The following is a 10,260-nucleotide window of genomic DNA, read 5'->3' as shown; positions in this document are numbered from 1 at the left end:
CTGCAGCATGGACGGATCAGTCCCGGGTAGGCACACTAACACCAGTATAGACCTGCCAACCTGTACGCATTTTGTGTATCAAATTACACTGGTGTGATTTGTTACTCTAAAGTACACAAAAAGATGGTGACACCTTGTGAGTTTGACCTGTAGTGCAGTCATCTTAGTTTACCCCAACAAGTGTCTAACCCATAAACAAAGGTCTTCCTGCCCTAAAGCAAAAGAAGCAGAGGAAGAGTTCACCCAATCGTAGCACAAGATTTGGAAATAATTGACAAATGAGTAGCTTTGGTGTCACTTCAAGAGACAGTAGGCGACACCAGCCATCAGGGATCTGCAGAGTAATAATTGAACATGAAATGATGTTTATTTTCAGAGTGATATTTATGTACCAGGCAGGTGTTACACAAAGACACTGTTCAAGGCTGACAGGTCGGCCAGTACAGTGGAACCTCGGTTTTTGTATGCCCTACTTTTCGTACGATTCGGTTTTCGAAGACTTTTTTCGTCAAAATTTTGTCTGTTTTCGTACATCCGCTCGGTTTTCGTTGATTGGTCGGTTCAGCGTCATTAGTCCGTACCAAACTCGTCTGCCTGCCCGCGTGACTCGGCCACTCATTTCCCGGAAGAAATGAGTGAAGGGAAGTAATCCCAGATAGGGCCTTGATACATGAAGTCCTTATGGAGGGGGATTCCCCTTCCAAACAATAACCTGTCCTCCTCCCTCTCCCCTCCTCGCCATCTTCCATACGCTAACAAGAGTCTTCAATAAAGGTAAAAGTGATGTTAAATGTTCATTTATCCATTTCATTAGTCATTTATATTTATTTCTCATTGCTTTGTATGTAAAAATATAGTTATTCTCTATAAAATGTATTTTTTGTTAATACTTTTGGGTGTCTGGAACAGATTAATTGGATTTACATTATTTCTTATGGGAAATATTGCTTCAGTTTTTGTACGATTCGGTTTTCGTCAGACTTTTTCGAACAGATTAATCACGAAAACTGAGATTCCACTGTATTTGACTTCACCGAGACTCATTATCTCACTTTGTCTTCGTCCTCAGCCACCATAGAGGAGGAGGAGCCGGCTACTGATAGGCCATGCCAGCTCGGCCGTAAAGGTGACTGCGGAGGGGCGGCACAGAAACATCTCAGCATGTCGGAGCTGATGCAGTGGAGGCACTTCTCTGGTGACACACACACCTTCTCAGACCCCTACCTCGATCACGCACGAACCCACATCACCTTTGCTTTCCAGACAACCATTTCGCACAGCGCTCAGTAAGCAAGCGCCCACCAGATTGCACTCTAGATATAGATGACTCACTCATATATATCTTCTACATGTTTGTCTTGAGGTTCTGGGCTTTGTCTGCAGCCTGATTCCAGCGTATGACTAAACACTGAACTGATGCACATTCAGCAACTGCCAGCAACAACAAAACAGTTTCCAAATGTTTTATATAACTGTTTACAATATTGTGTTTTCTTGTTTGTGTATTTTTTAAAAAATGTGTTCCATTAAACAAATGAAAGTCCGTGTGGAGTAATATTAACTCTGTTAATTAAGGGATCTACAGTCACCTGAGGCCTGCTTAGGTGACAGTGCCTGGGTGGTATGTAGAGAATGTGCATACAGCCATTCATTCAAAAGAATCTAGTTTATGGCTCCTTATAGATTCAATTCAGCTCATCCAGAGCTGAATTCAGTCTGAAGAAGGAAAGAACGTGCAGGTTAGCCAAAATGTTTGTGCTTTAATGTCACAGTTTATGCACATTAGTGTCTTGTAAGTCGGCTGGGTTTTACATGTGGTACATGCTGTGATCTGTTCAGTCTGTTATTTGGATAAGACTGGCCTGTTCATGCTCTTCAACACAAAGCTGCTGCGTGGGAGCTTTGTAGTTCAGTGCTTCTGTGTGTGCTCTGAATTCACATATGATTTGTGTTCAGCTCTGTCAGATTGACAGCAAGTATTGTGTGTGACTTTACATAAAGAGGGTAATTGTTATTTATTGGATGATCACCACTGTATGTTAAGCAACCCTGTTATGTAATGACTGTGTCTCTGGATTGTTACACTTTCCATTTATGCATGACAGTTGAAGGTCTGCAATGTGTTGGTGGCAGTGTGGCGATTATGCAGACACCTGCTGCTGCTTTGTGACCACAGTGTGAATTTAAACTGATAATGCCAGTCCTGCGCCACAATTAAAAGTCGCCAGCCTCATATTGGCCTTAGATATTACATGTACTATCAGCTGTGTAGTTTTCTGTGTGGCTCATTAATTTGGGATAATAAAATTAGACTAAGTCTGCAACTCTGAGGCTCAAAGTGGGGCATTAAGCTAAATGCTAGCATGCCCATTTATGCTGTAATTATTTTTTCATTATCAGTTAATCTACATTATTTTATGATTTTTAAATCGCAGCAGTGAGCAAATTGTGCCCATTAATTTTCTCACAGGCCAAGCTGATATCTTAAAAAATGACTTCAGGGCTTCATTGCGGCTGCCTGGTTAGCATGTCTACAACATGGCCACAGTGTCCTGGTCAGCTGCTGACCTTTGTTGCATGTCGGTCCCCTCTCTGTCTCCCCTCATTTCCTATTTGCTTCTTTACTCTCAGCTGTCCAATGAAAAGGTGAAAATGCCTGAAAAGACCTCATAATTGAACATAAAAATAGTTGCAGAATCAACTAAAAGTTTGATCTCAGTTTCTCACAGTGATGATCCTATCCTGCTGGACTTATTTAATGAATAACGATTAGCAAATTAGTGTGCTAGTCTGTGCTAATTGGCACTGAGCACAAAATACAGCTGAGGCACCTGATGATGGTGTAGATGAGACATGATAAGTAAAGTGATTGCAATTCACCCTGAGAGGACATTAATGTCTGTAGAAAATTTCATGGCAATTCATCCAGTGGCTATTGAGACATTTCAGTCTGGACCAGAGTGGTGGACAGACACAATTAAAAAATGGACTGTTGAAACCAGTCGCGCCATAGCAACTGTCACCAAGCAACTTATTATAGCTGCTGCCCTGGCCTGGCTTTCACAGTGTTAAGACACTGTGCTTGTTTCTGAGCAATCACATTGTGTGTTGCAGGCAGCAGTGCTTTGGTGTTTGTATTGGACACATGTCCGACAAACAAGTGCCACTCGTCCAAGCAGGATATTGATCCAGATCATTTCTCTTAAGTCTCATGGGCCATGTGCTGGTGTGTGCCTGAGATGGATATTGTCTGTGTAAAGCTCTTACTAACCACTGCTGGCTGCCCTGCAGAGCTCTCTTTTAAGCCACGCATCCCAGCCCGTCAGCTCAAAGCCCTGCCGTACGGATTGAATGAATGACTCAGGGAGAAAGGGAAACATTGTTTTAATGAAGAGACTGAATCACAGATTGGAGGTTTATTCTCTGTGAATTCTGAACCTCCATGGAGGAGCTAAATGTTTAGCAGAGTCTTGATGGCCAGGCCGCTGGTTGCAGGGGTATTTTTGAGCCCAGTGCACTTTGCACAGGGCAGAGTGCAAGCCATTAGCATTATTATTTGCATTACCATCCACCATAATAGCATGTCGGCTCTTCGATGCCATTTTACTTAGAAGTGGCTATCGGATCAGACTGGTGTTGTACCAAGCAGCTTCCAGCTGGGAAAGTGCAAGTGTGTGAAAGTGAACAGGGCTGTACTGAACCACCAAGCACTGCTGTCAATGGATCCTCCCCCGGGATTTTTTCCCCCTGTCTATACTTTCTGGCTGACCTTATGAAACACTGCATTTGGCATGAAGCAAAATGGAGAAAGAGGTCACTTCTCAGTCAGCATCCGTAGCCATCACCAACACCCTGGCCAGTCTGCAGCCAGACAGAGCACAGCCCTCCTTCCTTCTGTCCCTGGTCCCACTCCAGCACTTAACAAGGATTTAATGTTGCCCAATCATCAGCTAGGCGGATCGGATCAGATCAGGGCTGTAATACATAGCAGCAGGTCCTGCGGTTAAGACCGCAGCCTGGTACAGAAGTCCTGAAAAACAACAGCCGTGAAAGTAGCATAATCCCACAATTACTGCGATAACTCTCCCTGCTCTCAATTGTTCTTTCTCTCATGCGCAAAGCAAAATCTAATGTTTATGAGTGGACTGAATATGTGACGTGATGCAGGATCTCCCCAGGCATTTGCTTTATGGGTCAGTCACAAAACACCAGCTGGTGGTGTCCAAACCATTAATAGTATGCTGGTGACAGCAGATTATGTAATATGGATGTCAGGCATGCTAACTATCATTGTTTGCATTCCCAACGATAATCACAACAAAAATCATCTCAGGGCACTTTACACAGGAAGGTCTGGACCTTACAGCATTATAGAGAAAAACAAACATGATTGTGAGAGAGGAGCTTGTTAAGTAACTTGTATTTAACTTTTCTATTAAAAAAAGGAAGAAATGTGTTAAAATCATTAATCCAAGCAGATGTAGTTGAGTAAATCAAACACACTTCTTAAAATAATACCTCCTGTGGGCTTTTTTTAGTTGGACCAGTTTGGTCAGTCATGGCTGTCAATTATCTATCAGGGTGAACAAGCTGCAGTGAAGGTTTGGGTCAGTTATTATGATCAACACCTGCACTGAATGCCAACATTTATAAATCAACTGACTTTGTCAGACACATTGAATAATTCAGACTGCAGTTTAGTGCAGAATGAAGAAGTAGGAGCAACTGTTCTCTTAACTTGTACTGATACTGAAAGATTAAAGGAAAGTTCCCCTCTAAAAATTTAATCTCTGCAGCCTGTGGTGCATCCTTTATGATCATTTTTGTGCTTTTTTTTTCTTTCTACCTTAACCAAATCTAAACCATAGTGGTGTCAGATCAGTAAATTACACAGTGATGCTGTGTAATGTCATCTTGTCATTATGGACGTCAGATCAGAAAATGCTTATGTGGGTTTCTGGAGGAAATTTAATAATCTTACTTTTAAAAGGCTTTTCCACTTGTTACTGACGTTTAACACAAAATGTGCCCAGAGAAAAACAGATATTGGTGTTGATGTTTCAGACAGCTACAAATATTCCTGCAGCATTCACTGTCGTGGCACAAGAAGTACTGTGTCTCACTGTCAGTGTTTGTCATTTGCCGGGAAACGCGTTATTGGAATGAAACCCCCTTAAAAGGCTGCATCTCTCAAGTAAAATGCCTTTATATCGATATGTTTACTTCTCAAGTAAAATGCCTTTATATTGATATGTTTACTTGTGCAAAGCAAATAAAATATTGAGAGTTGTATTGTTTTGTTAGGTGGCATTTACAGACTGGATATTTTTTCCCCCACAGACTCTTAAAGGTGCCATTTCAGTCCAGGACCTTCATCTTTCACTCTTCCTCTGGCACTCTACTCTGATCAGTACAGTTTTTATACACAACATTATCAAATCTACAGAAAATGTACTTATAAAACTGATAAAATGGAGTGAGTACATGTATTTAACTTACAGAGAACTGTGTGGTTGAGTCCAGATAAGCAGCTCTTTTGCCATTTTACTCCAACAACTCCACAGTGAATGTTTACATATTTCTGTTGTACTGTTAAGTAAAGCGTAATTACAAAAATATGACTTACTTTTGTGCTGCAGCTACAAATGACAGTTATGGGTTAAAGATAAACTGTTTCAAGCCATTTAACTACTAACAGCACAGCATTCAGTAAGGTCAGTTAATAAACTGAGGTTTGCCAACATTAGATAACTTGGCCACCAAACAAAGTAGCCCTTGGTTGTAGCATGCTGAATTAATCAACAGTGCGTTTTTCAAATTGTATTTTTGTTATGCACTTTGCTTTTCTTTGTAACACTGTTCTAATCCCCATTGTAAAATGAGTGGGCTTTGGTGTAAACAGGCTTTAATGCGAGCAGCCTGCCTATACCTGACTGTGTCTGCATAATTACAACAGTAAATACCCACAAACGTTCATCCTCCACCCTCCTCTGTATAAACTGCAGGGAAACCCCATCAAGGCATCGGAGGTTGGGAGACACGGCAGCAGGCACACCGAGAAAACATCGGATGGAAATGTGGCTCCGGGATGTTCCACTCAAATGTTTTTGCGATACCCGAATTAAGCTTTGTTTTTTCAGCGCAATGCGCGTCTTTGCATCTAAACTCGGTCTGTGTTGAAAGAGCTTCAACAGTTTTTCCCCCTCAGCTTTAATGATGGACCAGTAACTTACCGCCCAGTTACATCTGCAGCAGAGGTGCAGAGCACAAACCCAGTCTTACTTTACTGTCCGGTTGATAATTATGGAACAAACCTTATGGCACATTTTTGCCTCAAGTAAATCACGGAAACGTGTTGATCCGAGGCGATAACAGAGCGTAAAGACGACTTTTCTGTAAAGAAACCGGGTCTTTTTACTTTATTTTGAGGGTGTTTGCTCGGATAAGACAGTTACGCACTACTACGCTCTCGTTTAATCCAGTTCATCCTCATTTTGACACCATGCTGTCCACTGTGCGCCGACACAGCCTGCGCCTGCAGACCGAGCTCCACCGGTGGAGCATCTGCGACCCCGGCAGCCACCTGCTCCCGGACGGTCTGCTGGCCCGGGTTCCCACATGCATCTCCCGCTCCAAGTCGTGCACTAGCTCCGCCGGGGAGTCGGACGGCAGCCGCGGTAGCTGGTCGTCCTCAGACTCTGTTATTTCCACCGACTCCGCTGGGGAGGCGTCAGAACCCAGGAGCCCCTACCGGGTGGTGCTGCTGGGGGCCAGCGGGGTCGGGAAAACGGCCTTCGCCAGCATCTTCGCCGGGGCAGCGGACAGTATGGACAGTGACAACTGTGAGCTGTGTGGAGGTGAGAAACGATTACCACTATACCGAAGTCTGTTGTACTGTCATTACTGATCAACAGATCTGTCCTAAATTTATAGAAAATATTAGATGAATAGAAGTAAAATCAGACTACGTTCTTATAAAGAAACTGTAAAATCTTCATGGACATTAAAGTACAGAAAGATAAGATAAATGCCATCATATATGAATAAGTCAACACTGTGAGCCATGCACTTGTTCCTTTCCTATAATAATAATAATAATATGAATGGTGGTATAATTATGCCCAACACATTGTCTACAAAAAGATAGTTTATGATTTCACTAATGTAGAGCTGTGTGTTTGTTCCGTCTGTCATTTCAGATGAAATGTGTGAAAAGGTGATTGAAGTGGATGGGGAACCAGCAGCAGTAACTTTGCTGGACACATGGGATGCGGAGGTGAGATGAGGATCAGAGGAGACAGCACATCAGCCCGAGTGTCCTACTCTATGTGCTAACCGTGTGTGTTTCTGTATGGGTTTCAGACCGACAGTGAGTGGGCCCAGGAATGCTACATGCAGACAGGTGATGCCTACCTGCTGCTGTACTCTATAACTGACAGGGCCTCGTTCCTGCGAGCCTCGGAGCTTCGGATAACCCTGCGCCGTTTTCGTCCTGCCCAGCACACACCAATCATCCTGGTGGGGAACAAGTGTGACCTGGTGCGACGCAGGGAGGTGTCAGTCAGCGGTGAGGAGGAGACACAGTCCTTGGCTGTTTGTATGTGATGATGAGCAAGAACTGACTTTTTGACTTTCTCTTTCAGAGGGCCGTACTTGTGCTGCTGTGTTCGACTGCAAGTTTATCGAAACCTCAGCTGCCATGCAGCACAACGTCTGGGAGGCCTTCCGCGGTATAGTGCGACAGCTGCGTTTACGCCGAGACTCCAAGGAGGCCAACAAACGTCGCAAGCACATAAACTGTAACACACGCCGTGAGAGCCTTCCTATGAAGGCCAGACGTTTCCTAGACAAGGTGATGGCAAGGAACAATCCCAGTGTGGCAGTCTGGCTCAAGTCCAAGTCCTGCCATGACCTCTCTGTGCTGTAGGGGCCCAACAGACACCAAACCACTGAGGAGGTGAGCAAGTCCCAGCCTGAAGAACAGGATGTGCGGACATGGGTTGGAGGGAAGCCTGATTCTAAAGGCTTCATAATTTCAAAGTCAGTACTCTGTGTTCACATCCACTTTCAACACAGTGAGGAAGGTGTATACCAGAGGTTCAACATTTCTACAGTGCTATGTTGTAGTCTAAACTAGACTGAGTGGATTGAGCTCAGTTTGTCAGGATAATTAATGACAATGAAGTGACATTTGTGTCTCTTGGACACCTGGTGTGGAGGTCAGAGATCAGCTGATGGAAGCTGAAATGTTTGTTCATGTCTGTTTTTTGTGCAAAGACAATATTAGCCTCTTCTCTGCTTTCTTCCCTCATCCTTTTACTCTCATTATCAAATTTGTCAACTGTCAGTCCCCAAGTGCTAAGTTATTGAAGATTTTTTTGTGATTGTTTTAATTTTTTTTAATGAAGATCCTTTAGAAGGTACTTTGACATTATTTATAAGGTCTTGTATTTTACATTTACTGTAATAAATATCAGATTGTTAAAGTACTATATTTTGCTACTTGAATGTAGTTTCAGCAGTGCCTGGTAAAATAGTGATTGCATTTGATTTGGGTTAAAAAAAAACAACTTTCCGTTCCTTTTGTCTGGCATGTCAGCCTTGCTAATGACAGTTTACCATGGCTGACTCAGCTTTGACACATGACAGATGCACTTACACAATCGCCGTTTAAGAAAAATTGAGGTGACAAAAGATGAGTCAGGTGGTGACATTAAAGCTGCACTTCCAGAAATAACATTAGTCCTGTGTGTGTGTGTGTGTGTGTGTGTGTGTGTGTGTGTGTGTGTGTGTGTGTGTATACCAGCTGATTGGCTACAACAATTTGACTGATCAGAGATTTGGGTCAGAGTGTGACACCGAACATCATGTCCAGACACTGCTTACTCTCATCCCTAACTCAGTTTTGCTGGAAAAAATGCTAAAAACCAAAAAATGTGTTGCCAAGGTAACATTCAGAGGAGCCCAGGAAGTGTGTGTGTGTGTGTGTGTTTTGTATGTTCTGCCCGTGGAGCAACAGGCAGATGGTACTGATGCATCCATCATAGCAATGTATGGACCCACTGTTTATATAACAAAGTCACTTCCATTGGAATTAATGGCTTCAGCTGCTGCAGTCACAGGTTCTGGTTATATAGTGGTTCTGTGAAGCAGTGACTCACTCGCAGCCTGTTTTTCTACAGTTAACAGGTTCATGCACATTTTTGCCTTGGGTCCGACACAGCAGCTTGTGCATGAGGTTGTATAAAAGATAATCCCTTTATGTGAGGTTGGGTCATGAAGATAAGAACAAAAATCAATGACAAAATATACTGTAGACGTACATCCTGTCTTTTAAGTCACCTTTTGGACATTTATCAAGAACTGAGATTGTGAGCTTGATTTTCACGGTATGTGCTTTGACCTACTCACTCACCTGGATGACCCCATATAGCTTTAGATTCTTATGAGGCAATGGATTGTCAGTGTGATCTGGTCCTTGTCTACACACACATACCTGTAGCTCCTTATCGAGCACAGCCACTACTGCGAAATCTGACAAGAACTGGCACAGGGGTCAAAGTTCAAGGGGAAATTAGAAACTTAGATGCCGAACAGCAGGCTTCTGGAGAAATTTCCCACGTTATTTAGTCACTTTTACTCTAACGTTTCTCTTTTTGTTCACAATTTATGCTCAAGCAGTTGAAAAGGTACAAATCATGGCTAATGGTGTGAGAGCCTTTGAGTCCTTTTTTCTGACATTACACACATTCTGTTCAAACTAGAAGCATTTGAGGATTCATGGTAAATCAGTAATTGATATTGATGGTAACAGATTTGTGTTTTACAGTACTATGCATATCATTGTTCTGTTATTTTTCTCTATTCTTTTCTTAGCTACCTGCCCATTGGCTAGCCTGACACGAGGGCAGGCTGATTAGACAATCATTAGATCCAATAAAACATTGATGGTTAACACCCTGGTTAACGTTTGACCAGACACGATGGGGCTACTCAGATCACTGAAGTCTGATGCGTGACTCACTTGAGCTCTCCACTAAGGTAAGTCTTCTTACTCTCTGCTCTCTCAGCTTCTGGATTTTTTAAGGGGTGTATTTGGAGACACTTTAGGGGGTTTAAGTAGACACAAACAGGACTGTTGCTTGTTTAAGGCTGCGTGTTGAAAATGTTGGATGCTTCAGGTTTGGTCGCTGTGATCTTGACTTGACTTTGGGGCCTTTGTGTCAGGTGCTGGCATACCTGTCAGTCAACCATTGTGTC

At 42.9% G+C, this 10,260-nt stretch overlaps 3 protein-coding genes across 4 annotated transcripts in view; all 3 read left to right on the top strand.

Annotated features, from left to right (window-relative positions):
* rad54b (RAD54 homolog B) overlaps nucleotides 1-1,543 on the top strand; it is a 15,613-nt gene extending 14,070 nt beyond the window's left edge. The window contains exons 16-18 of the mRNA XM_020607191.1: nucleotides 7-26; nucleotides 1,070-1,286; nucleotides 1,364-1,543. Of these exons, the coding sequence (XP_020462847.1) occupies nucleotides 7-26; nucleotides 1,070-1,286; nucleotides 1,364-1,388 (262 nt within the window). The 3' untranslated portion in view covers nucleotides 1,389-1,543. The remainder of the gene's footprint in view (nucleotides 1-6; nucleotides 27-1,069; nucleotides 1,287-1,363) is intronic.
* Nucleotides 1,544-1,634: 91 nt separating this feature from the next.
* gem (GTP binding protein overexpressed in skeletal muscle) lies at nucleotides 1,635-9,963 on the top strand. 2 transcript variants are annotated; one of them, XM_020607150.1, is made up of 5 exons: nucleotides 1,635-6,857; nucleotides 7,200-7,276; nucleotides 7,363-7,567; nucleotides 7,644-7,957; nucleotides 9,877-9,963. In XM_020607150.1, exons 1-4 carry the CDS (start codon nucleotides 6,503-6,505, stop codon nucleotides 7,925-7,927), a joined length of 921 nt encoding a protein of 306 aa, XP_020462806.1. In that variant the 5' UTR covers nucleotides 1,635-6,502; the 3' UTR covers nucleotides 7,928-7,957; nucleotides 9,877-9,963. The 2 variants fall into 2 exon arrangements, with proteins under 2 accessions (XP_020462806.1, XP_020462805.1); XM_020607149.1 differs by lacking the exon at nucleotides 9,877-9,963 and having other exon boundaries at nucleotides 7,644-8,431.
* cdh17 (cadherin 17, LI cadherin (liver-intestine)) overlaps nucleotides 9,954-10,260 on the top strand; it is a 12,531-nt gene continuing 12,224 nt past the window's right edge. The window contains exon 1 of the mRNA XM_020607147.1: nucleotides 9,954-10,041. Within this exon, the coding sequence (XP_020462803.1) occupies nucleotides 10,012-10,041 (30 nt within the window). The 5' untranslated portion in view covers nucleotides 9,954-10,011. The remainder of the gene's footprint in view (nucleotides 10,042-10,260) is intronic.

This window comes from Monopterus albus, unplaced genomic scaffold, assembly GCF_001952655.1.
Source record: "Monopterus albus unplaced genomic scaffold, M_albus_1.0 scaffold84.1, whole genome shotgun sequence".
NCBI classification, from domain to species: Eukaryota; Metazoa; Chordata; class Actinopteri; order Synbranchiformes; family Synbranchidae; genus Monopterus; species Monopterus albus.
The sequence above is the reverse complement of the archived record's forward strand: the minus strand, read 5'-3'. Positions and strand labels throughout refer to the sequence as shown.

Coding starts and splice junctions, on each gene's coding strand:
- gem (XM_020607150.1), top strand. CDS start 6,503: ATGCTGTCCACTGTGCGCCGACACAGCCTGCGCCTGCAGACCGAGCTC. Junction 6,858..7,199: donor CAACTGTGAGCTGTGTGGAG/GTGAGAAACGAT, acceptor CTGTCATTTCAG/ATGAAATGTGTGAAAAGGTG. Junction 7,568..7,643: donor CAGGGAGGTGTCAGTCAGCG/GTGAGGAGGAGA, acceptor TTTCTCTTTCAG/AGGGCCGTACTTGTGCTGCT.